This window comes from Schistocerca serialis, chromosome 7 (genome assembly GCF_023864345.2).
Source record: "Schistocerca serialis cubense isolate TAMUIC-IGC-003099 chromosome 7, iqSchSeri2.2, whole genome shotgun sequence".
Lineage (NCBI taxonomy): Eukaryota > Metazoa > Arthropoda > Insecta > Orthoptera > Acrididae > Schistocerca > Schistocerca serialis.
Window position 1 is genome coordinate 214,415,964 of NC_064644.1, and position 27,941 is coordinate 214,443,904.

The window sequence follows — 27,941 nt, forward strand, 5'->3', positions numbered from 1 at the left end:
TCTCTTGATTGCAGACTATTGTGCTAATGAAGTCAGAAAATGTGGTTTTGACTTGTGGAACAAACCTCGTTTATAACTTCCAAAAGTAGCTTTACGTTCTCATGGTAGCAGGAGAGACACACATTGTGCAGTGTATCCTGTAAGAGGCACACAAACTTTTGTCTCAATGAGCAGAACTTGGACAATTTTATTGGTGTTTCAGGGAATTCCTCTTTATCTATAGCATGGTTTTCTTTCAGGATCATGATCATGTATCTCTTCTGGGCTTTGGTTTTTCCACCTTCCTTATCCTTCACTATCAAATAATCTTTCATTCCAGGAGTTTTCCATGAAATGTCATCTCAAACATAAAAAGTAGCAACAGCTTCTTCTGTGCCTGGATTCAACACAGTCTGTGTCGCCTGGCCACCAAGAGCTGTTGCAGGACGATTGATTCACGGATCCAGTTATATGGCTCCTTCCATGTATAGCGACTTTACGACTATGACGAGTAGGGCCTAAAGATGGCATCAGTGTAATGCCGAAACTGGTAGCAGCACATAGAAGTTCATAAAATAAAATAAGCTTCTACAAATTATACGGCTGTTGGTAAATTATTGCATCAAGAAGTTCATGCCAGCCATCGTCCCACAATCGATAATGGATCAACGAAGATTATTTAGTTTCCTTCTGGATAGAATGTCATTGAAAGCAACATATTGCCCTGCAAATGTGACAAGGGCTCTTGTTCAGTGTAAAAAGTGAAGCAGTCATCAATCAAGAGACTGTTTTGAATGCCGCAATCTTTACTAGTCGCAGTTCTGCTGGACCTTTGAACTACCTTACCCACCTTTGTCTTAATGACTGCCACCCCAACTCATGTATCATCTCTGTGACTCTCTCTCCCCTATTTCACAATATTACAAAACGAGCTGCCCGTTGTCAAACATTTTTGGTATTCTCCATCAGTCATATCTGGTAAGGATCCTATACCACACAGCAATACTGCTGATGAGGATGGATAAGTGTAGTGTAAACAGTCTAGTAAATTTGTTGCATCTCTAAGTGTTCTGCCAATGAAACTCAGTCATTGAGTTGTCTTCCCCACAGCATTTTCTATGTGATAATTTCAATTCAAGCTGTACACAACTGTAATCCCTAGATATTTAGTTGAATGGATAGCAGTTTAGATTGGGTCGCAAACCATAGTCCAGCTCAGCACCTTTCACATCAACAAACATTGCCAGAGGTGAAAGAAGTCGCAAGTGACAGATAAAAATCCTGGGATTGACAGGGGTCAAAACTGAGATCTTTGGATCTGTGGTGTGTTACTTTACCACTGACCTCTTGAACTGCACTGAGTAATGTTTAACTGTCTCATCTCAGGAACCTAGAATAATCAAAGGATGTTAATATGCATTACAAATCAGTAGAAACCATTTTGTATCAGACAATGTCTTATTCTTTTGGTCAAGTGATATACTATTGACAAAGAAATCAAAACAGTACTGGGTGCAGAATCATACAACAGTCTGACTGTCCTTACAATGATCCCCTACACATTTTGAGTCAGTATCAGTGTACATTTCATCACTGCTGCCCAACTCGTCTGCAGGATGAAGTAGAAATTTCAGAGAAAAGAACTGAAAATCAGAAAATAAATAAGGAAATAAGAAGATGACTGAAAAGTCCTCCAGAACCCCGGGTCAGTGGATGCTTACTGTCTGGTAAGTCTCCTCTGACCTGGGGTTCTGTGTGACATTTTTGAACTCTACCCCTTTTCCTAAACCTCACCAGTCCTCCAGCACCCCTCTTCCTTCCACTTCAGCCCTTCTGCCAGATGGAGCCAGTGGCTCCAATAGCTTACAAAGTGGGTCTTCTCCAGCCACCACTTGGTGAGTAGATTTTTTTATCTACACAGTTACATTAAATTTTCAAAAAATGATTATTTTTATTTATATGTAAGCAGTAAAAAGTGTGAGGCCCTCCATGTGAGTACCAAGCAGACCACTAAATTTCAGATCCTTTATGCATCATCCAGGTTTAGATGTTATTGATTCAACTAAATACCTAGGGACTACAATTGTGAACAACTTAAATTGAAACTGTCACATAGAAAATGTTGTGAGGAAGAAGACCTAATGATTGTGTTTTATTGGCAGGACACTTAGAAGATGCAACAAATTTACTACACTGCTTACACTTCACGTATCTATCCCCTTCAGGAGCTTTGCTGCATGGTATAGAATCCTTACCAGATAGGTCTGATGGAGGAGACCAAAAAAGTTCGGCAAGGGCAGCTCATTTTGTATTATTGCAAAATAGGGGAGAGAGCTTCACCTAGATAATACATGAGTTGGGATGGCAGCAGTTAGAACAAGGGCAATTTTCATTGTGATAAGATCTTTTCATGAAATTTTGATCAACTTTCTCTCCTGAATATGAAAATATTTTGTGGACTTCTACCTACATAGGAAGCAATGACCATTGTGATAAAATAAGGAGAATCAAGAGCTCATATGGAAATATTTAGGTGTTTGTTTTCTCATGTGGTATTTGAGAGTGGAACAGTTAAGAAATAGTTTGTAAGTAGTTCTTTGAACCCTCCGCCAAGTGTTTAAATATGAATTGCAGAGAAGTTATGTAGATCTAGAAGTAAATGTAGATACGCACTGATGAAAAAAAAATAAAAAAAATCGCAGCACCATGAAGGGATTGTGCGACATAAATGAAAGATGGTAGGTGTGTTTCTACATCTGAAAGATCATGTCAAATTCCATGCCAGCCGCCTAAGAGTGGCGTTAGTAGTTACATTTCAGATTGGACATGATGAGCTGTTGATAGTCAAGAATGCCTTTAAGGTAACAAAGATGACATTTTCAACACCACTATGAGTTTGAACAAGGACATGTAATAGGGCTATGAGAAGCTAGATATTCGTTCTGCAATACTGTAGTAAGACATGTCAAGAATATAGCCACTGTACATGATTGCTGGCAGCAGTGGTCACGAGAATGTACAGTCACCATAAGACCGGCTCCTGATGGCCACATGACCCTAAACATAGGGAAGACCACTGTGTTCGGCTTATGGCTCTGGAACTTTGTACTCCATCTGCAGCAGCGATCTGAGCAACAGGTGGCACCACAGTGACGTAATGAACTGTTACAAATTGGTTATTTCAAGGACAGCTCCAAGTCAGATGCCCTGTAGTGTGCATTCCACTGACCCCAAACCACCACCATTTGTGACTTCAATGGTGTCAAGTGAGAGCTCATTGGCGGGCAGGGTAGAGATCTATTGTGTTTTCTGATGAAAGCTGCTTCTGCCTCAGTGCCAGTAATGGCAGTGTGTTGGTTAGAAGGAAGCCAAGTTGAGAACCTGCAAGCAATGTGTCTGCCTGCCTGCTAGACACACTGGACCTACACTTGGTGGGGGTTATGACTTGTTGTGACAGCAGGAGCACTCCTGCTGTTATCCCATGCACCCTGATTGCCTGTTTGTACATCAATCTGGTGATTCAAGCTGTTGTTCTTGCCATTCATGAATAATATTTCTATATTTCGGGGGGTGGGGGGTGTTTTCGAAAAGGATAACACTTGCCCACGTACTGCTGCTTTAACTAACATGCTCTACAGATTGTCAACATGTTGCCATGCTGTACAGATTGTCAACATGTTGCCTTGACCTGCTCGATCACCAGGTCTGTCTGCAATTGAGCACAAGTGAGACATCATTGGGCAAAAACTTCGGCGTCATCCACAAACAGCAATAACTGTCCCGGTACTGAATGACCAAGTGCAACAAGCATGGAACTCAATCCACAAATCGACATCCAGCACCTGCACACCAATTTGCCTGCAAGTTTGCATGGTTGCAGTGAACATTCTGGCTGTTACACTGGTTATTAATGTATCACCATTTCACATTTGCAATGGCATATCTCGCACGTACATTAACCTATGATTTTGCAGTGTTAATCACTTAAAAATGTTACCTACATAAGTGTATTTCAGAAATTTCATTACTCTACATTAATTACTTTTTAGTTTGTGTTTGGTTTTTCTGTCAGTGTAGAAAAATGAGAACAATGTGAGTGCCCTGCACAGTGCTAAAGTGTTCCAATTTCAGATGCTTAATTGTAGCAGAGGAAAATTCAACTGAGGAAGCTTATAACACAGAAAGCTGGCCAGTGCTGCCTTCATGAAGTGAAAGCGAAATATTTAGTATGCTGATAGACATACATAAAGTAAAGGCGGCAACACTAATATACTTTTTAAAACTATTAATTCCTCCCTTGGGTCAGGGAGAAGGATAGGTTGGCAGATATTAAAAAAGGGCCAGGTCACTCAGACCCCAGGATGAGAGGGACCTACCTATAGGGAGGTCAAGAGCAGACAAAAATGAAGAGGAAGTTATGAGAGCTAACACTCTCTTCTCCACCCCCCCCCCCCCCCCCCCCTGACGAAGAAACTATCAGTTCTAGAGGATGATAAGATACTTCTACTTTTATGTGTGTATGTCAGTACTAAATATTTCATATTTTGAAGGTAAATATTGGCCAGTAGTTTTGTCACTTTATTTATTAGTTTTTCCAATATGAGGTATGTAAGTAGAGTAAGAATGATGTTAAGTGCACTGGTATAATGAATTGAAGTATCTCCTATTGAAGACAACAAATAGCATTTCCGAGAAGGTTTCAGTTGTCCATGAAGGAAATATCTTACAAGACACTTTTGCCACACAATTTGCATTGTTTTCCATATATATGTTAATTTTACCTAATAGAATTTACTAATGTGTCCAAAAACCCCAAAGAAAAGTTGCATCAATTGTCAGAAAATTGTCTTATTCGTTTGACAATGTTAGTGATATGCTCAGCAAACTGGTTAGATTTGTGATAAGGGAAGTATCATGCATCACTTATATAATTCTGCAAGTCTGTCTTTGCAGAGTTGTTTAACAACTTGTTTCATGCTGTCATAGGGCATATTGAGCAAGGACCACAGTGATGAAGAAAGGACCCTTCTTTAACATTTAGTGTTTTGATTGCAATAGGAAAGTTCACAAAGACACTGGAAAGATCATGAAGTGGTAGCATTCTGTAAATGTGTCCGAGCAAGGTGGTGCAGTGGTTAGCATACTAGACTCTCATTTCGGAGGACAATGGTTCAAACCCACATCCAGCAACCCTGATTTAGGTTTTCTGTGATTTCCCTAAATCACTTCAGACAAATGCCAGGGTGGTTCCTTTGAAAGGGCACAGCCAATTTCCTTCCCTATCCTTCCCTAATCCGAGCTTGTGCTCCACCTCTAATGACCTCGTTGTTGATGGGACGTTAAACACTAATCTTCTCCTTCTGTAAATGTAATGTAAAACTGCTTTGAACACTGCAGTATTCTGCTACACATGGTCCTATTGGAGGTGGTGTGCCCTTACCTTCCTCTGATCTTTCAACTGAGCTACCTTTATATTTGTGTGTGTGTGTGTGTGTGTGTGTGTGTGTGAGAGAGAGAGAGAGAGAGAGAGAGAGAGAGAGAGAGAGAGAGAGACCTAATAAAATAGACATTCATGCAGTAGAATAGGTGAGATGCGAGCTTATAATGATACTGTGTTCATTGTCAAATTATTACTTTTTTTAAGTTGTTCCGCAGCTTAACTGTATGCCATTCCCTTTTCTTGTATTAATTCATTGGTATCTAAGGTAATTAATTTTAATTCTCATACAGCTGTAACTGACTGGTGTTCAATAACGTCATAGATAGGTTTCATAAATTAATTATGTTAATTTACTTTAATTAAGAAAACCAAGCATACGGTTATTACTGACTGTGCATAATTTTGTTGTACAATGTTGTGGCAACTGCAGAGGCTTATGATGCAATTTTTCCACTATGCGTCGTGCATTTTTTCATGAAAGAGTTACATGTCCAGCTTAAAAAAGTTAGTTGACAAAAGTGCTTAATCCATATACCGTAAAGATTAAGTACTTATTTTGCTCATATCTTGGGGGAGGTGAACTGCACATTACTTTAATTTTGTGTGTCTGTGTTACTACAACTCATAGTGAAACATAGACAAAATAATTAAGATTACTCAGGAAATATTCACAGTTTAGTCATTTGAAATAACTTGGCTTCTTATCTTACGCTGTACAGGTTGAGGCAGGACAATATTGCTCTTTCATTATCCATACAAATGGCACACTAAGTGCTTGTGGGAAAGGGAGCTATGGACGGCTGGGTCTAGGCGACTCAAACAACCAATGTACACCAAAGAGGGTTGCAATAGATGGGATTGTAAGGAAAGTATCCTCTTCAAAAGGGAGTGACGGACACTCATTGGCCCTTACAGATGATGGAAAAGTGTACAGTTGGGGTGATGGTGAGTCAAAATTATAGTGGAACTGCAATTCTGATATTCTGTCTGTTATTAGTTCTGCATTATGGATTTATATTTGTGTGTCATATCTGTTTCCAATGAATTCCTTTCCTCATCATTAGGTGATTATGGGAAACTTGGGCATGGTAATAGCACCACTCAGAAGCAACCATTACTAATAACCGGACCATTTGCAGCAAAGATTGTGAAGTATATACATGCTGGATATAGACACAGTGCAGCTGTAACAGAGGAAGGGGAGCTATACACATGGGGTGAAGGAGACCATGGGCGCTTGGGTGAGTATGGCATGGTGTGTTCTGTATCACTTGTGGCTATATAATGTTGAGATAAGCATTTCCAACATTATGCTTATAATCACAATCACCACCACCACCACCAGCAGCAGCAGCAGCAGCAGCAGCAGCAGTCACTGGTGGATAAAGGTCTGCTCTAGACTTCTCCTTGCTTCACAGTTTCAGAAATATGTACCTGTGCAGCTCCTATATGTTTTTAATGTCACCTACACAGTTTCCATGGGGTTGACATCATGATCTCTCTTTTTTTTTTTTAATCCCTTGGAATCCATCAAAGAACTTGGTTCATCTACCATCCATATTCCTGGTAACATGTCCTGCTCACCTCCATTTCGGTTCAATTATGGTAGTAATTACATCTTCCACTATTGATCCTTTTTTATTTTTCATCTCTTAATGAATCCCAACATGCATCACCACATTGCTTACTGAGCAACACTCAATTAGTGAATGATTTTTGCATTAAATTCTGTGTCTCACTGGTAAAACACACTAGTTGTAAACGTTCCATTTGATATAGTGCAGTATACAGAGGACATTTTTGTTTAATTGTTTTTTTGTTTTTTTTTCCCAGCATAATTACATAGAGCATATTCCATTACTATGTAGTTTGCATTTGTGTAAGGTAGTGGAAATTGTAATTTGTTTTGTTCAGCAAACTGCTAACCATAGGTGGAAAGGGCCTGGTTTTTCCATTGGGTTCTTATTGGTAATAGAAATGGGAAAGTAAATGAGGATCTTCATTAGTTTTGCATGATATGCTGTATATATAGGAAGCTGGTGAACAAGAAATGATAATTCTGTATTTCAGTCCGAATTAGATGAGCGTATGAAAGATCTGAACAGGTTCAGAGGGGAGAAGGATAAAGCCAGGTAGGAAATTTACAGACATGAGTCTTCATTCAAAAATTCTTTGGTAAATGTGAGAACTAGTTTGACCTGTTGCTTTGGTTAGAAATTGAAGAACTCAGGGAAGTCTAGGCGCAGACAGGAGACAGCAGACTTTAAGTAAGAAATTGAAAAGTAGGAATGCAGGGTAGTCAGTAAAGAGAAACAGTTTTGTGTTAGGTTGTTACTATGCTAGATGTGTAGACCAACTTTTGCAGGATGAACTGGCATCAGAATTGTGTGTCGCCATTTTTGTTTTGGTCTAGTTCTAGTCTGAGTCATGTGACAGAGGATTAGGATCTCTTTGTGAAGAATTCACCAAAGCATACAACACTGACACATACCATTGTTGAATTTTTATCTATTCTGAGCCACCATGATTGACCTAATTTAAATACTTCTGCCAGGAACAGCTGATTTTATCAGTTGCAGGGTTATATATAATTATCAGTAGATGTAATTATACTAGGCATGGCCTCCTCCTCAGCATGAAAGGTAGGGGAAAACTAGCTTGGCTGTTGGTGGAAACCCATTAGGGAGAAGGGGGGGGCACCTTTAAGAGTGGTAGAATACCAGAAGTTACAGGTGTTAGAGGAGCACTTTCTTTTTAGGGCAGGGAGGACAGAAGGAAAAGGTTTGAAACAAACAGCCAGTTTGAAAAAGAAACTGAAGAGCAAGTGTATATTGAGTACCTACACGAAATTTTAATCTGTTCACAAATCACTTCAAAGTCTGTTTGCCTATTTAACAATAAAAAAATAAAAAACTAATGGTTGGTGATGGTTATAACATATAGTTTCTTAAAAACTCTTCCAGGTATGAGAAATTATTGCAGCCAGCATCATTATCTTTCAATTTTATTCCTGCTGTAACTCTCCATCCAGGGTAGCAAATTGTTCTAAAACAGCTGTTGATAATATCTTTATAGCAAAGTCTAATGAACAAAATAATATTACAAAACCAATAGTCAATGACCTCTCAAATTGTGGCTTGCAGTTTGTGTCAGTAAATGTTAATACTGATTGGGTTACAAAATCTACTAAATAAGAGTTCAGGAGGATAGTCAGTAAGCCAGAAATTGATTATTGTGGGAAACTCCTCAAAGACATGAACTGGAGTGATGCAGGCAGTATTTGTGACGTAAATGAAAACTGCAACACATTTATTAACAAAGTCCTTACCTTACATGAAAAATGTCCCCCCCCCCACCCCCCCCACCCCCTCTCCCACCAACAAAAAAAAGTAATCCAGATTACGAACTTGCACCTCTCGTTTTATAATTGAAATAAATGGTTGTAATTCAATCATAAGTTGCACTGAGAAGCATCTTTTTTATTTCTTAATGGTGACTAGTTTCAGACACCTGTGTCCATTTTCAGACCATCAGATGGTAGCCTGTGTACAAAAACTGCCCTGCAGTGTTCAACACAGCGGAGTCACATTCTCTGCCAGGTTCTCGACTACCTCTTGTCATGCACTGAAATGAGGAATGTCCTATACACTGCCCTGCCCATTACTCCCACATGGTATTCCATCGCCCACCAAACCTACACAATATGCTCGTCCACACAGACCCTGCTCCCAACCCCTTGCCTCATGACTCATATCCCTGTAATACACCTAGATGTAAGAAATGTACACTACCAGCTACTCCAATCTAGTCACAAGCATCACCTATCTCATCAAAGGCAGTGCTACCTGTGAAACCAGTCATGTGAAGAACTAGCTAAGTTGCAGTCACTGTGCTTCGTTGTGTGTGGACATGATAACCAACAAGCTGTCTGTCAGCATGAAAGGCCACTGACAAACTGTGGCCAAGAAACAATTGGACCACCTAATTGCTGAGCATGTTGCCCATCACAACATTCTTCATTTTAATTACTGTTTCACAGCCTGTGCCATCTGTATCCTTCCTATCAACACCAGCTTTTCTGAATTGCGCAGGAGGGAATTCTCCCTGCAATATATCCTAAGTTCCCATAACCCTCCTGGCTTTAACCTTCGTTAGTCATTGTCCTTCACTCACCTATTCCTTTCCCTGTTCCCACTCCACAGCCTTCTATTCCCCAACGGCATCCACAGTCTTTTTACTTCCTTCCTTCTCAACTGCACCTAGCTGCTCTACCCTCTCTCCACGTCATCCTAAAACAGCACTTTACCAACCCCCACTCATGCCCGGCTCTCCCTCCCCCTTCCTGCCCCAGCTACCTCCATAACCCCTCTAATGTCCGCATTGTCATCATGGCATTAAACTCTTATTTTCCTTTCTTCTTTACGTCACTAGATAGGTGGTGAAAAATTTTTATCACTGAATACTTCACATGTTTCTTTGCTGTATTAAAGCTGAGTGGATGACAGTGTAAGTCCTTATGGCATTATATTCAGGAATGTTACTGCTATTTTCAAACTTGGACTGATTCTTCACAACAAACCTCATACAGAGGTAAATATACTGCGAGGCCATCAATCTAAAGAGATGTCTACAATTGGCTCTAGAATGGAGACCATATCTTGTCCTTGTTATAAGTTTATAAATCTCTACAAAAAAAAAACCTCAATCTCAAGGTGCGCGGCTCGCTGATGAGATGCATAGCTGTTGAGGTGGAACAGTCATTAGCAGGCAACCTCTGGGGAACCTGCTACACCTCAGTGGTATAAGGCTTACTCAGGCATGTAAGGCTCTGTGTGAGTGGACCCTTGTTTCCCTAGCTGCTTGTGGGACCGAGATGGATCCCTCAAAGTCGCCATCTTCTCCTCCCAGTGGGAAGGGTGTACTGCCTGTGAGTATTCACACCCAATCCTCCAAACGAGTGAGGTTGGCTAGTCCTCCTGGTAACCTGCATCAGTTGAATTATAGTAACAGGGCTCAAGGAGTCATAAATCAAAATGTGTTTTTGGTTATTAGGAGGAAGAAGGGGACATTCGAAAAAGTGTCCCCCTTCTATATCCATACATCCATAAAGACTTGGAAGAACTTGCTGGAAGTCTGAAGTCTCTTAAGCGGCTGCAGAATGATTCCCTACTGGTTGAGACTAAAAGGGCAAAGCAGGTGGAACTACTTACAAAGACCAAAAAATTGTGTGAATATGATGTAACTGTTGAACTGCAACTCCCTTAACTCTAGCAGGGGTGTGGTCACATGCCGAGACATTATGGATATCGACATAGCTGTACTTAAACAGGAATGGGCATTACAGGGGATAGTGGATGTAGAGCAAAGGATGCTTAGGAATAATGGAGAAATTGAGAAGACAGCCACCTTCATTGTGACCTTCAATTCTGCAACGATGCCTGGTCACATCATGGCAGGTTTCCTCCAACTTAGTGCGAGCATTTTGGTTACACAGTGCTGAGTTGCGGGGCTGGGACTTGTGGGAAGTGTGGAAAGGCACCCCATGAAGCTGGGATTCACTGTCCATCTACAGGAGTCTGTGTGAACTGCTCTGGGAGCCAAGACTGCCCTGTTTTTGCAGAGGAACGAAAAATTCAGAACCTAAAAGTTACCAAGCGGATCCCCTATGCTGAGGCCAAAAAGGAATATAAGGCAACGAAACCTTTTCGCGGATGATGCTGTAGTATACAGAGAAGTCGCAGCATTAGAAAATTGTAGCGAAATGCTGGAAGATCTACAGCGGATAGGCACTTGGTGCAGGGAGTGGCAACTGTCCCTTAACATAGACAAATGTAATGTATTGCGAATACATAGAAAGAAGGACCCTTTATTGTACTATTATATGATAGTGGAACAAACACTGGTAGCTGTTACTTCTGTAAAATATCTGAGAGTATACGTACGGAACGATTTGAAGTGGAATGATCATATAAAATTAATTGTTGGTAAGGTGGGTACCAGGTTGAGATTCATTGGGAGAGTCCTTAGAAAATCTAGTCCATCAACAAAGGAGGTGGCTTACAAAACACTCATTCGACCTATACTTGAGTATTGCTCATCAGTGTGGGATCCGTACCAGATCGGGTTGACGGAGGAGATAGAGAAGATCCAAAGAAGAACGGCGCGTTTTGTCACAGGGTTATTTGGTAAACGTGATAGCGTTACAGAGGTGTTTAGCAAACTCAAGTGGCAGACTCTGCAAGAGAGGCGCTCTGCATCGCGGTGTAGCTTGCTGTCCAGGTTTCGAGAGGGTGCGTTTCTGGATGAGGTATTGAATATATTGCTTCCCCCTACTTATACCTCCCGAGGAGATCACGAATGTAAAATTAGAGAGATTCGAGCGCGCACGGAGGCTTTCCAACAGTCGTTCTTCCCGCGAACCATATGCGACTGGAACAGAAAATGGAGGTAATGACAGTGGCACGTAAAGTGCCCTCCGCCACACACCGTTGGGTGAATGTAGATGTAGAACCTCCCATCTTTACCACTTATTATGCTTCCATGGCACAGAAACTTGTTCCTAAGGTCAATGCCTCGATGCAGACTTCGTCCAGTGTACAACCGTCCACCACCAGCACCTTTACTTGCATGTGTACGTGCAAAGGCAAAACAAGTAAGGATATAGCATTCCAAGTAGTCACCGCAGAAAAGACCAGTAACAGATCCGTTGTGAGTGTCAAGAAGGCACACAACAAGCAGTGTCTCTCAACACCCCATTTCCCCCTCATTGTCGAAGAGACAGGGTGCAGGGAAAGGTTCATGATGTTTGGGTCAAAAGCTGTCTTGAGCACCATCAGAGATCATTCGTTCACATATGACTGATGAGGAGGACATCATGGAGTTAGATGGCTTGGATCCAGGGAGCCCCTCCACTCCCCCTCACTCTACATGTGCTTCACCTCCACAGTGCAAAGATAGGGGTAAATTAACACCACGTCGATGAAATGGCTCCCATCCTACAGTGGAACTTGCAGGGGTTCAGGATGCATGTGGAGCAATTCCGTCCCTTATCGCAGGGTAGACCACTGTGTCTATGTCTCCAGGAGATTCATTTCCATCAATCATACAGCCCTGAGCTACAAGGCTATGTACTCCACAAAAAGGAGTGGAGAGAGAGCCAGGGGAGGCGTAGGTATTTTCATCAGTACCGACTACCGCTCCTCGCCTCTCTCACATAAACAGTGACTTTATGAGCAGTTACTGTATCAGTGCACATGCATCATCCATTGACAATGTGGTCCCTTTACTTGCTCCCACATGACGCACTCAATGAAGAGGCCCTAACTGACCTTAGTAACAGCTCCCCCCATCCCTTCGTTCTCTGCGGCGATTTTAATGCAGACAATGTGCTTTGGGGTTCTGCAGCAGCCTGCCCCAGGGGTAGAGTAATTTAGATGCTTCTCGTGTCATGATGCGCATACTTGCTAAATGTGGGACAGAGCACTCACTTCTGCACAGCAACTGGGTCATTCTGTGCCATTGATCTCTCGCTTTTCTCTTCAGCTCTTCCTCACATTGCTCAATGGGAAGTGGTCGATGACTGGAACAGAAGTGATCACTTCCCGATCTGGATTCATGTGCCAGGTGGGGTGGAACCTGAAAGGAAACCACCATGATGGATGCTCGATGGAACCAACTGGACACTTTTATAGCCAGTTGCCCCAGTTCGAACATGGTGCAAATATCAAGACATGGGTGGATTTATTACCAAAATGATCCACCACGCCGCTGAAGCATCCATTCCACAGTCTGCCAGACAACAGAAGAGGCAGCCTGTCCCTTGGTGGAATGCCGAATGCCACTCTGCAATCAGGACCAGGCATGTGGCTCTGTGCAGGTGGAAGTGTCGGCCAACTACAGAGAATCTTTGCAGCGTTTCGGGTGGTGAGGGCAAAGTGTCACTGAATTATTCGAGAGAGCAAGAAGAGGTCGTGGCAACAATTTCTGAACACCATTATATCGTTCCACCATAAGTTCCATTGTGTGGGAGATCATCGAGAGAATTTCTGGGAGAGGAGGCAGTACCCCATGGCTGCTGTAATCGGGAACAGCATTTTCCAAACCAATCTGCAAATCATTGCCCAGACTATGGCAGCGTATTTTGCCACAGTTACTGCAACAGCCAGTCAGGATCAAGGTTTCCAGCACCATAGAGTGGTTGCTGAGAGGTGTAGTTTGGACTTCCGGTCCACCTCTGATACAGATGACAACTGCCCGTTTTCTATGTGGGATCTGGATTCTGCATTGTCTGCAGCTCGTTACACATCGTCTGGTCATGACAGGATCCATTACAATATGCTGCAGCACCTCACAAGGTGAAACAAAGATATCCTCCTTGCACTTTTTAATGCCATTTGGGCATCAGGTCATTTTCCCGGCTTATGGTGTAGGGCAATTTTAATTCCTCTTTTAAAACCTGGGAAAGACCGTACATGCTCAAGTATTTACCATAGTATTGCTCTCACTAGCTGCATGGTAAAGACCTTGGAGTGGAGGGTCAACTGCTGCCTTGTCTGTATCTTAGAATCCAGACAACTCCTTAGTCGCTTTCAGTGTGGGTTCAGGATGTATCGCTCCATCTTTGATAACCTGGCCCTCCTGGAGGTGGCTATCTAACAGGCTTTCCTATGCTGGCATCACCTTCTAGGTATATTTTTTGACATCAAGAAGGCCTACGATACTACTTGGAGGCATCTTATCAAGGAGCAGGTTCATGAATGGGGTTTTCGTGGTTGTATTCCCATTTTTATTCAGTCCTTTCTCCCACCACCGTATTTTAGATACCAAGTCAGTGACATCCTGTTTGATCGCTTTGAGCAGGAGAAAGGTGTCCCTCAGGGTAGCGTTTTAAGTGTGACAGTCTTTGCCATAGCTATTAATAGCGTTATGTCCATAGTGAAAAGTCCTGTCCAGTGTTCTTTGTTTGTGGATGACTTCTCTGTGTTTTGTTCTTCAGGTCTTGCAGCGACAACACGTTAGTTGGAACTAACTCTTCGACATTTGGATGAATGGATGCAGAAGGATGGTTTTTAAGTTTCCCACCAAGAAGTCTGTGTGTGTGTTTTTTAACCATTCTCCTTCCATTTTAAACTTTCCTGAGTTGACGATGAGAAACATGGTCCTTACTTTTAAAGACACAGTAAGGTTTCTGGGCCTCATTTTTGATATTTAAGCTTACATGGTTACCACATCTGAAGGACCTGAAGAAACGGTCACTTAAGGCTTTAAGTATTTTAAAATGTCTTAGCCACAGGACATAGGGAGCAGGACTTGTCTGCTCTGGTTTTACAGGGCATTTGTGTGATCTCAGCTCAATTATAGCTGCACGGTGTAGGAGTCTGCGAGACCCCCTTGTTTACAGATGTTGGATGTGGTGCACCGTGAAGGGATTCAGTTGGCCTCTGGGGCATTCAGAACAAGCCCCATATCAAGCCTCTGTGCACAGGCTATTCAACCGTCAGTTCACGTCAAGCGACGGCTACTTACGGTGTGCCAGATGTATAAAACACTGTCCACACCATACACATCCACCTACTGTACCGTTGCTTAGCCTCCACTGGAAAGGCTTTTTCGTAACCGGCAACAGGCAATGAGGCCCTAAGGGATTCGTGCACAGGATTGTGGCAAGTCTTCATGTTTTACATCGCAGTGGGAGCAGATTTCCACGTTGGCTTCTCCGGAAGCCCAGACTTATTTTAGACTTGACAATTTTTAGGAAGATCGTACGTCAGATTTTATGTTTCAATCTATGTTTTTTTAACATTTTAGGTATGCATCACGGTTTCAGAATAGTGTACACTGATGGCTCCAAGCAAGGGAATTCCCGGGTTTCTCTGTCGTGTTCTCCGACCATATCACCAGGATTTGCCTTCCTGACGAGTATACCATTTTCTCAGCAGAACTCCACACGATCCTGAAGGCACTAGAGCAGATGTGTCATGTTTGGGGCAAAAGGTTTCTCATTTGCTCCAATTCTCTTAGTGCCTTATACAATCGTTACAGAACCTGTACCCAGCTGAGGAGTTGGTCTGACTGATATATGACCAACTGTACTTGCTCCACTGACAGGGTAAGCAGGTGTCATTCTGCTGGGTGCCAGGTCATGTAGGGATATGGAGAAATGGAAAGGCTGATCGGCCTGCCGAGGAGGTCTGCAGAGGACAGGATGGGGCACATTGTCTTATTCATTTGGAGGCTGTTGTTTCTGCACTACACAGGAAGTGCATGCAGTTGTGGGATGAGGAATGGCTGGCAGTGACGGCCAATAAGCTGTGGTTGGTGAAGTCAACAACCTGGCTGTGGCGTTCTTCCTGCCAGTTTCTCAGGCAGGATGAAGTGACCCTCACGCCTCTTAGAACTGGGCACTGCCCTCTTACACACAGCTTTTTACTACAGTGAGAGGATCCCCTGTTTTGTGTGCTTGTGGTGTGCACATCTCTATCTGTCATATTTTAATGGAGTGCATTTTATATTGTGATGCAAGAGCAGAAGCAGATATTGTAGGGCATCTGCCCTCTATTTATTTTAGCTCCTTATACCACTTTCTTCCTGTGTCGTTAATGTTTTACTACTGACGGAATTCTTTGTTCTGTGGTTTTGTGTGGGTATGCACATAGTTTTCTGACTTTTGTTACCTGTGTTTTACTTGCTGTTTTATCTTTCTGTTCTGTATATTTTACTGACACTCATCTCAATCTGTTTTTGTGCAGGTGCTAAAGACCTTGCTGTTGTGCACCCTTACAAATGTGTCTTTGTCCATGTCTAGTGGCTAAGGCTGCGTGAGGGTGGGTTTTGTCATGCAGCATGTACATTCCTCTTGTCAGCATTCCCCTCATTTTGTTTTGAATGCTCCTTTTGAGTTTATTTAGGGTCTCACAAAATCATTGATCCCTTTCAGTCCTAAACACTGAGGCCATGATTTTTTTGCCCTTCATTATGGTTTTCAATTTTTTGGCAGATGGGAATTAGTGTGATGCCACTGTGCTAGCTATCTTTTTGTCTTGAGAATGTAATTAGCCACCCACATTTCATCTCCTGTCACAGTGGAGTTCAGGAAATTCTCACCTTCCAGTTCAAGTCACTCAAGAAAGTTACAGGTGCAATTGACCCAATTTTTCTTGCGCTGCTCAGTCAGCCGTTTTGGGACCCATCTTGTGCACAATTTCTGGCATTCCAGTGTTTGTATGAGTGTCTTGTACAAGTGATTTCTGGAAAGTTGTACTAACATCTTAGAAGTTTCATCCACTGTCAATCAGCAGTCTTCAAGAACAGTTTCCTTGATTTTTGCACCAACTCATCAATCAAAATTGAATCTCTACCACTTCTCTGTTCGTTATGAAAAGTTTTTCTGTTTCCACTAAACGCCCTACACCACTTGAAACATCCTCATCCTGTTCATAACTCCTTCACTGTAAACCATTTTGATTTGCAAAAAATTGGTAGTTGTCATTTGTTTTGCGAGTAGGAAGCAGATCACAGCACGTGGCTCACACTTGGCAGGATTTCTTACCGACCTCTTTCACACAACCGGTCACAGCAATGTGAGTTTACATGCTATGATGTTCCTGCAATGCACAGCCTAGTCAGGAGATCCCCTCCCCTCTACTAATCAATGTTGCCAATCCTCAAAAAACTGCAGCCTGTTATAGTCACAGTACATTTACTTTCTGAACCGCCTCATATGAATAGGATGGAAAAAAATAATAAACAATTTTGAATTTTTTGAAGTGACTGAGCTATTTAGTGGTAATAAAATTCAGACAAATATTATAAATAATCACTGAAGAGGTAACAGTACAAAAACAGATACAGAGCAGTCACAAACCATAGCTACGTGACATTGAAATATTATTTGGTGAAGGCATTGGGCTTTCAAGTACTGGAAAATAAGTGCAACACAATCAGTAACAAATAAACAATTGACACACATGCTCATACTGAAAAGCTGAGGTGATGTCAGTGTGACATCAGCAAACATTTGTGTTCATGTTGGCATTAGTTACAGTGCCTCAATCACAAAAAAATTTTGTACAGACATGTTTGAGTAGCCCAAACAATATTGGTGGGTGAGCACTCAAAAATATTGAACCTGTTTGTTCTGCCTCCTGTTGTAACAGGTTTGTGTATGTTCCACAGAGTTTGGTTCTCATAAATGGTTTTGTTTTGTTTCTTCAATTTCATAAGAATAAAACTGTATTTGCAAATAAATGTGAAATGTTATATCATATTTTGTCACGGTTGTTCACAGGTCATGGTGACTACAATGGTCGCAGTGTCCCTACCTTAGTGAGAGATCTGACTGGTGTTGGACAGGTGGCTTGTGGTAGTGCTCACACAATTGTGCTGTCAGCTGATGGGCGTACAGTGTGGTCCTTTGGTTCAGCAGAAAATGGAAAGTTGGGGCATGGTGACACACAGAAAGTGCCTCGTCCGCGTATCATTGAAGCACTGCAGGGAATGTGCATTCGCAAAGTTGCTGCTGGCAGCCAATTCTCTCTTGCATTGACAGCTAGTGGACAGGTCAGTCTTGAAATTGATGCTTTTTGAACTTTACTGTTGTGGAAATTAATACTACTGCACACTTTTACTAAAGAACCTATAGTCATTCTCTTGATTGATAGTTTTTAAAATTGTTCTTCCACAAATCCCGTACATGTGTTATGAATTTTTTTGATAATGAGCAAATACTTCAAAGTAAAATTTATGTAAATTGTGCTTGAAGACCAATATAAACAAAGCCTATTTTTTTTAAGGTGTACAGCATAAATATATTTTAGAGAATGCGTTTTAACTTTGCTGTACTGAATGTTGAAATAAGTATGTAACGCTCTACACAGCAAAGTTAACACACATTTTCTAAAAAAAAAAAAAAAAAACCGTAGCCAACATAATTTCAATGTATGACACCCATTTAGAATGTTGGATAAAATCCAGGTTGTACAAATTCCAGAAACAGCATTTGGGTGCATAACTCTAAGAGTTGATTTATGAAACTTCATGGAGCCACTGTTGATTTTGAAGAAGAAATCAGGACAGTATAGTGGAGATGGTACTAGCTGCCATCTTCAGAGTTTCACCAGGTACCTGTGTTATGAGTAATGATAAGTGCAACTGAGAAAAATGTTATAACTTTCTTATAATCCATTCACAGAGATGAATTAAATTCCACCCTCGCTACCATGTAAGATATTTTTGAGGTCTAGTAACTATATCTCTCTCTATCAAGTTACCTTCCATTAGGGGTGTGGATGCACTCAATAACTGTGATATGACTTTCAAAGTGATGGAACACAGGAATTAGTCATCCTTTCCTTTCAGGTTTTATTAAAGCAAATCTACATTTCGGCTAGTGCCTAGCCACTATCAGTGCTAAAAAATACATGAAGTACATAGTCAGGTGGGAGTATAAAAAGTTACAACTCGTGGCATAACCTATATTGCTTATACGTTAGATTACTCACCACTATTTCGTAGTTTCAATACATGTCCTAGTGCGTTAGTCCCCTTTTGTTTGGACTTCTGTCGAGGTTCTTTCAAGACTACTGTATAATGAAGGTAGGCTTTGTGGAGAACACCTTGGTTGGCTGTATGGCACGTTCTCCATATGAACTACATAATATGTAACACCCATAGAAAAGCAGTTATGGTCTCTGCTAAAAAGCTTCAAATTTTCATTGGAATAACACAAAATACAATACAAGTAAAATTATTTACATTGCTTTCTGACTTACTGCCATCATTAACAGTAAACATAGAAGATGTAAAAAATGCCAGGTTCACTCCTTGTGAGCCAGGTTCACTCCTAGTGAGCCAATTGGTTTTATATTCTTTAAAACACATTGGAAACAGCAGATTGGCAAAAAAATTAAAAATATATACAAAAGACAAGGATGCACATGCTGTATGCTGTGACTGTTAGAACTGATTTGATTTAAATATTTTTCACTAATCTGTTGTACCAATTTTCTCTTTATTTAATCATCTGAATGAGGTATGTGGTTCCTCTTACTTACTGAATACTTCATAGATGGCGTAAAATGTCAACAAGATGGGTAGTTCGTGTGATCTGCCATTTCATTACGGATCTAAAGAACACTAATCTTTGTGCCACTTCAAATAGATTTTAGTTAAAAATATATTAATACCAACACAATGAATTGCTGTTGTTAATAACGAATCAAACACTGGGAAATCCAGAATGGAATGTAACAATATTATGAAAAGGGAAGTTGCTACTCACCATGTAGTGGAGATGATGAATTGCAGGTAGGCACAGCAAAAAGACTCACAAATAAAGATTTGGTCAGTAAGGCCTTCATAAAACAGATCTCACACACACACACACACACACACACACAAACAAACCTACGCAGATGCAACTCTGACACACAAATGCAGTCTCAAGCAAATAAAACCACACTGTGAGCAGCAGCACCAGTGCATGATGGGAGTGGCTACTGGGTGAGGGTAAGGAGGAGGCTGGGGTGAGGAGGGGAAAGGATAGTAGGGTAGGGGTGGCGGACAGTGAAGTGGTGCAAGTTAGATGGTGAGCAGGGGAGAGGTGGGAGGAGGGTAGTGGAAAAGAAGAGAAGTAAAAAGACTTGATGTGATGACTGAATAAGAGTTGTATATTGCTGGAATGGGAAAAAGGAAGGGTGTGTGTGGGTGAGGACAGTGACTAACAAAGGTTGAGGCCTAGAGGGTTACAGGAATGTAGGATGTATTGCAAGGAATTCAGAAAAGCTGGTGTTGGTGGGAAGGATCCATATGGCACGGGCTGTGAAGCAGTCATCGAAATGAAGGATGTCATGTTTGACAGCATGCTCAGTAGCAGGGTGGTCAACTTGTTTCTTGGCCACAGTTTTTCGGTGGTCATTCATGCGGACAGACAGCTTGTTGGCTGTCATGCCTGCATAGAATGTAGCACATTGGTTGCAGCACAGCTTGTAGATCACATGACTGGTTTCAGGTGGACCTCACTTTGATGGGATAGGTGATGTTTGTGACCAGACTGGAGTAGGTGTTGCTGGGAGGATGTATGGGACACGCATGCATCTAGGTCTGTTACTGGGGTATGAGCCATGAGGTAAGAGGTTGGGAGAAGGAGTTGTGTAGGGATGGATGAGTATATTGTGTTGGTTCAGTGGACGGCAGAATACCACTGTGGGAGGGGTGGGAAGGATAGTAGGCATGGCGTATCTCATCTCAGGGCACAAGGAGAGGTAGTTAAAACCTTGGTGGAAAATGTAATTCAGTTGCTCCTGTTCTGAGTGGTACTGAGTTACAAGGGGAATGCTCGTCTGTGGCCGGACAGTGGAAATTTGGGAGGTGGTGGGAGATTGGAAAGATAAGGCACAGGAGATTCGTTTTTGTACAAGGTTAGGAGGATAATTAGGAACACAATGGATAACGTGGTGCATAAAGTAAAACAAAGACATCATTATAAGATTGTGAGGTTGGAAAATAAGGCAACAGTGATTACTGATGGTTGTGTATCAAGTTTGACTTCTTCTCAAGAGTGCTGAATTTGATTAACTTTCTTCTTCTTTTTTTTTTTTTTTTTTTTTTTTTTTTTTTTTTTTTTTTTTTATCAGAGGTAAATGGAAATGCTTTGTAAGGGTATGAAGCATAAAGTATACAGGAAAATGGTTTGCAGGGCCATAAAAGACACAGTAGTCCATGCTAAGTATGCTGTTGATTCACTGAAAGTGCCAAAACTCGGTCAGAATAAGAGACAAATAAACCTGTCCCCAATTCTATAAAGGACAAGAGGGTTATTGAAAGTATTAATTATATGCTTTCTAAAGTTGATGCCGTAGTAACTAGGGCAGACAAAAGGGGGAACTATTGTGACTGTTGCAAAAGATATCTATGTTGCTAAAACTCTAAAATTATATGAAGGTAATAATATTAAGAAAATCGATAATGGTGTAATGTCCGAAGCTCAGTAGAAATTGCTTATTCATTTAAAAACCTGCAGTGAGATAATATCACCAAAGGAGCTATGAAGGCTGAAAGTGATGAACCCCCGGCACCCACACTTAGGGCACAAATAAAGGTGCACAGAGACGGCTATCCGATATGTCCTGTGTTGGATGGTAGGAGCAGTCCTTTCTATAAAGTAGCTGGAAAATGCCTGCGCTTTCTTAAAACCCACTATAAATTCCACAACCAATTATGTATTAAAAATAGTTTCAAACTTATCAATAAAATTAGAAATACACTAATAACTGATGAAATCAAATTTGTTTCTCTGGATATCATCAACTTATACAGAAATATATCTATTGCCAATCTGTGCAGGTAATTCAGCATAATTTAATGGGACAAAACAAGCTTTCTAATATGGAAGTATAAGAATTCATGCGGCTATTTACCATTATTTTGAAATTTAATTACTTTAAATTTAATGTCTTAGTATGGGGGGCTCAATAAGTGGAAAATTTGCTGATATATAAATTAATTACTTAGAAAGCAGATTCTTTTCTGAAAATCTATCATGGGCACACAAAATTTACACTACTTTAGGTATGTACACTACCCTCCATAAGTTTGGAAACACCTAGTAATTATAGACAATGGAATGGGAATACTGTATAAAAATGCATTTTGTTGTTTTCCAAATGTTTATTAAGCTCAAATAATGCACAGGAAGATGCAACAATTAAATTTTCGATTCCTCAAAATAGCCACCCTTTGCTTTCATTACTTCCATGCTCACCCTTGGCATGCACTGCGTCAGTTTTGCCAAGGTTTCAGTTGGAATTAATCTCCATTCTTGCTGCAGGACCTTCCACAATTGTGACCCACTCATGATTTCCGATTTTCGGATCCTCCTGTCCAATTCATCCCATAGCAGCTCGATTGGGCTACAATCAGGGGACTGGGGTGGCCACTCCATGTTTTTCAATATTTTACAAACCTCTACAGACTTCACATAGTTTTGACACAGTCGTATATTTCGGGTCATTGTCTTGCTGCAAGACAAACCCTTTCATAATCAGATGCAAACCAGATGTCTTAGCATGTCTCTGGAGAATGGCATGACAATCCTTTTGGTTCATTTTTCCATCTGTTTTTACCGAATCTCTGACTTTATTCCCTCCAAAGGATCCCCATACCATCACAGAACCCCCTCCATGCTTTACAGTTGAAATTATACAATGAGGATTCAAGCTTTTATGGGGGTAAACGGAGTACAAATTGACGACATTTACTTCAAAATATTTCAAACTTGGATTCATCAGTGAATAAGACTCTTTCCCAATCCTCTGCTGTTCAATGTTGGTGTGTCTTAGCCCACTTAAGCCTTTTCTTCTTGTTAACAGGGCGCAACATTGGTTTCCTTGTTGCTACATAACCTTGGAGGCATCGTCTCACTGTTGACTCACTCACCGGTGTATCCCTCATTGCATTCAGTTCAGCAGTCAATTCACTGACAGTTTTTAATCTGTTACATTTACCGTCCACTACCAAATACTTTTCCTGGCATTCTGATATTTTCCTGGGTGCTCCTGAGCAAGGACGATCTCCATGGGAGCCTGTTTCTCAATGCAGGTGTATGGTTTTGACAACTCCGCTGATGGAAATCACCAGTTTCTTTGCTGTTTGTTGGACACTATTGCCTTCTTGTTTCAAAGTGATTATCATTACCCGTGATTCATAAGGAATCTGGCACTTTGGGGCCATGTTCAATTACTTTTGTGGCGTGCTATACCTTTATGCAAATGCAACTACAAGTGAACAGAAATGTAAACATCGTACCTCTACATAGACATGCAGTCTACTTGCACAACCTGGCATGTTTAGTAGAACTGCTTTGGCAGGTAACATTGGTTTACATCAATCGTAGCAATACTAGTAGGTTCCAATATGTATGTATATGTACAATAATTAAGTGTACAATACTGTACGTGTAATTATTAACCGTTATTTGAGCTTGCTATTCCATATTTTAATCAATAACTCACATAGATCACCTCCATATTGCTCCATTGTAATATGGGGTTTCCAAACTCATGGTGGGCAGTGTAGATGATACACTACTGTCAATAAAGGGTAAATGTGATGTCATCAACTCTATAGTATCCATTTCTAATAGCTTGCATCAAACGATTAAATTTACATGTGAGATTGAAACAAGTAGATCTGGTACTTTTACAGATCTATCAATTCAGAATGAAAATGGCAGGCACACATTTGGTATCTTTCGCAAAGTAGCTTGTAACGACAGTATTGTGGATTTTACGTCAAAGCACCCAGTTCAACATAAGAAGGCATTTTTCAAGTTTGCTATCTATCGGGTGTTCAAAATTCCGTTGTCAAAAGACGAACGTGATGATAAAATGGCAATAATCAGGCACATTGCAAAAGTGAATAACCATCCACATGAATCTGTAGATAGGACATATATGAACATAGTTAATAAATACAAAAATAATATGACCCCTTACAATAATATGGTCTCTAAAGAAAATACTAAGCATGTTAGGTTATGTTACTATGGAAAAATGAGTACAAGGAATGCAACTGTCTTCACTTAGGATGTTATTACAACATACTTTAGATGCAAAGAATCTGTTTCATGCTTCTGGAGTTTATAAAATTGTTTGCTGGACAGTGGAGCCTATTACGGTGGCTAAACGGGAAGGAGGCTGGATATGAGGCTTGGAGAACACATCACATTGGACAAAGATGCCATAGAGAAATCAAGAACGGCTCCTTACCTACTTACAACAAAACATAAGTTGCCGACTTTGGCATCTAATGTGAAGTTGCTGCATAAGGGTGAGAAGGACAGGTCCTTCGACCTCATAAAATAGCTACAGATCTTCTGCCATCACAAAATGTTAGTTGCAACCTGAGATTAATGATCAGATCATTGTGAAGAGTGCGCAATTTTGGGAATTGTTTGAGGGCTGCTTACTGGTAGGCAGTGAAGTATGTGACCCAGGGAGTACAAAATACCTCCTGCTGTCTTGCCAATCTGTTGCATTCATTAACATATTGCTGTATGAGTATGATTGTTATAACATTGAACCTACAGAACTTTTTCCATGTTACATTAGTTTAGATGCATGTACCTTGTTAATAACACCAATTCAGCACACTTGTTTTATTGTACATATAATTAAAATCGATTTGAAGTGGAACAGAGATTAGTACTCTCTACATCTGTAATGAAATGGCGAGTCATACCAACTATCCATCTTGCTGACATTTTGTGAATCTGTGATATATTCAGTGAATAAGAGAAACCAATATACCTCATTGTGACAATTAAATAAAGAGAAAAATAGTACAAAAGTTAAAAAACATTGTTTTTTGTAAATGTTTTTAAAATTATTTTTACCAATCTGATGTTTCCTAAGTGTTTTAAAGAATAACAAAACAACTGGCTCACGAGGAGTGAAACTGGAATTCTTTTATATCTTCTGTGTTCACTGTTCAATGTGGCAGCAAGTCAGAAGGCAATGTAAATAACTTTACTTGTATTTTATTTTTTGTTATTCCTATGCAAATTTGAAGTTTTTTTAAATAGAGACCATACCTGCTTTTCTATGAGTGTTGTGCATTGTGTAGTTCATATAGGGGGGCCATACAGCCAACTGATGTCTTCTCCGCAAAGCCTACCCTCATTATACAGTAGTCTTGAATGAACTGTGACAGAAGTCCAAACAGCAGGTGGCTGAAGTACTAGGACATGTACTGAAACTATGAAATAGTGGTATGTAATCTAATGTATAAGCGATATAGGTTACGCCACGAGTTGTAACTTTTCTTACTACCACCTGACTAAGTATTTCTTGTATTTTTTAACACTCATAATGGCTAGGCACTAGCCAAAATCTAAATTGCTTTAATAAAACCTGAAAGGAAAGGACAACTGATTGCTGTGCTCCATCATTTTGGAACTATATCTGAGTCACTTATAATGCCAACGCTAACACGTCAGTTGACTGACAGTATAGGCCTCATCAAGCCAATAAAAGCAGTGCTGATGTAGGTGTATGGGTTATTTGAGAGTGTATGTGCTTGCATAGACTAGTAAAAAAACAGTTGGTTGTTCAGAAGCTAGTCCGATTTTTTGAACTCTTACAGATGTCTGTGCGCATATCTCATCAATCAGCTGTTGGCAAATGATTTCTGTTTTGAATTATCCACTATCACAATACTGATTTTCTCTTTGTGTGGTGTGATTTATTTCATCATTTTTTGTGCACTTTTTTTTTCTACATGTGCCTCATATGAATTCTCATTTATTTTACAATAGCTTATTTTTAATGTAGGAATTTCCCTTATTCCTTGTATTTTCCACTGAACTGAGCTGTCATTAGTCATGTATGCCAAAGCATAAATATAAAACCATGTTTATAACTTTGGATGTTATTGTAACATCATCTGCCCATGTATGATATTACCTCCATGTGCAGCCATACACTAACTTGAATATGACTTATTGACCTGATTTGGTAGCTTAATTTTCAGTAAATCTTTGTCATTACTTGCATGCCCCTACAATTAAATTTATTTTAGTTCGTGATAATGTAATTTACAGCAAAAATGTTTTTTTCTTCTGAAAGTTGTCCACCATGTAAATAGTTGGTTATTAGTTGAGGTAAGCATACGAAACTGGAAGTTGTATCATAAACTCCGTAAATCAAAATAGACATTTGTTTTAATGCTTGATAGAAGACAATGCTCAATACAACCATTTCAGTTTCATGATCACCAAAGACTTGTTTATTTGTGCTGTTTGGTGAGAGATCACTAGCCGTAACAATATACTGATGAGCTATAATTCAACTTGTAAAAACACTCCAATGACAAAAAAGGGACTTATTTTTGTGTCATAGATTCATAAAAGACGCTTAGCAGTACCTTCCCCTCTCACATGGCTTCATCCATATCCATCTTCGTACTGAAGTTCACAAAAATATTACTGTGAAACAATGGTAATTTTTAGTTCTTTGAATGAAGAAAACAGTTAATTGTGAGGGAACATTGACAGCAGGAGGAAGTGGTAGTATGATGGAGGACACGTTGGGTGTGCATTGTTGAATAGATACACATTTTGCAAGGCAGAGATGTTAATACATTCCAGATGTTGCCCGCAGAAATTATGGATGCATAGTGACCCTAACAGTCGGCACTTGAAGAATTTCTGAGCATGGCTTTCTTGATTGTTGCTTTATGGTACAATGTTTTCTGAGCAGTGATAGCTTGGAGTTTGTCATTCACTCTTTCAGAGGTTCAGAGAACCGCTTCCAAAATGAATTATGCGACTTGAAAAACATATTAAACATGTGATCAGTTCCTGTACATTAATGTGCTTCTGTAGTTGTTCTGATCACAAAAGTTTGTAGTGGGGTGGGGAACAGTTGACTGATGAAGAAATTCTGGGGCTGCTTGAAGAATCCATTTCCAGAATTGACAGTGATGGTTTCGACATCAATGACAGAATTTCTGAAGCAGATGGTAATCTGCTTTTCTCCTTCATCGTATAAGCACAAGCCACACTAAGAAGTCAAAAAAGTTTCACTTATGGGGGATTGCAGCAGTCACTATGGCCCAACTGGCATGTGTTAAACCTGTTAAACCAAGGAACATCACTAAAGCTGTTAGAAATACTGCTACTGTACAATACCTGAGAATATTTTAGCAAGCTTTTACTAATTCTGTTTGTTTAGTTGACATTGCATCTTTCATATGCTTTCGCAATTAATGTAGCATTGCTGCTGTTGGTATTTTAAGTGTTTTTCTTCTCACTTAGAGTAACTTTTTTTTTTAATTCTAAGAGAAATTATATAAAAGAGGAGAAGCTTTCAGTAATCTGCTCAGCATGGACAAAAAATAATCTATCCCTTTAGGCAGTGGAAGGAAGAAAACATACTAGAGGAGAAAAATAAAATAAAACAAAAAGTATATAGTGAACAGTGACCTTAAAGACAGTCATAACTTCAGTAGTGTGACAAAGGAAGAAAATATTTACTCAAGAATAAGAACAGTGAAAATGCTGGAGGCAGAAAGTGAAAAATGAAAGAAAAATTGAAATTGAATATTTGTTCTTATTTGCAGATTTACACGTGGGGTTTTGGAACGTGTTTAGGTTGTCGATCAGGAGAGACCGTGACAGCCCTGCGACCACAGCTGGTTGAAGACCTTGCACAACTTCGTGTAGTGGATGTTGCAGCAGGTGATTCCCACGTGTTGGCACTCACACATGATTGTGAGGTTTATGCTTGGGGCAACAACAGTATGGGTCAGTGTGGACAAGGTCATACATCCTCACCACTTTCTCGACCAGGACGTGTTCTTGGACTTGACAATGTTCCTGTGCATCAGATTTCAGCTGGAACAAGCCACAGTGTGTTCTGGACAGCTTTACCTACAGACAGGTCTGTTAATTACTGATTTTTTTTGTAAGACACGAGAATGACAACAATGTATATTTCAATTTTATTCATGTAAATACAAAAAATTT

At 40.4% G+C, this 27,941-nt stretch overlaps 1 protein-coding gene across 1 annotated transcript in view; it reads left to right on the forward strand.

Annotated features, from left to right (window-relative positions):
• The window catches only part of LOC126413339 (probable E3 ubiquitin-protein ligase HERC1), a 722,413-nt gene that overhangs the window by 63,091 nt on the left and 631,381 nt on the right, over positions 1-27,941 (forward strand). The window contains exons 6-9 of the mRNA XM_050083249.1: positions 6,139-6,364; positions 6,484-6,660; positions 17,706-17,977; positions 27,536-27,855. Of these exons, the coding sequence (XP_049939206.1) occupies positions 6,139-6,364; positions 6,484-6,660; positions 17,706-17,977; positions 27,536-27,855 (995 nt within the window). The remainder of the gene's footprint in view (positions 1-6,138; positions 6,365-6,483; positions 6,661-17,705; positions 17,978-27,535; positions 27,856-27,941) is intronic.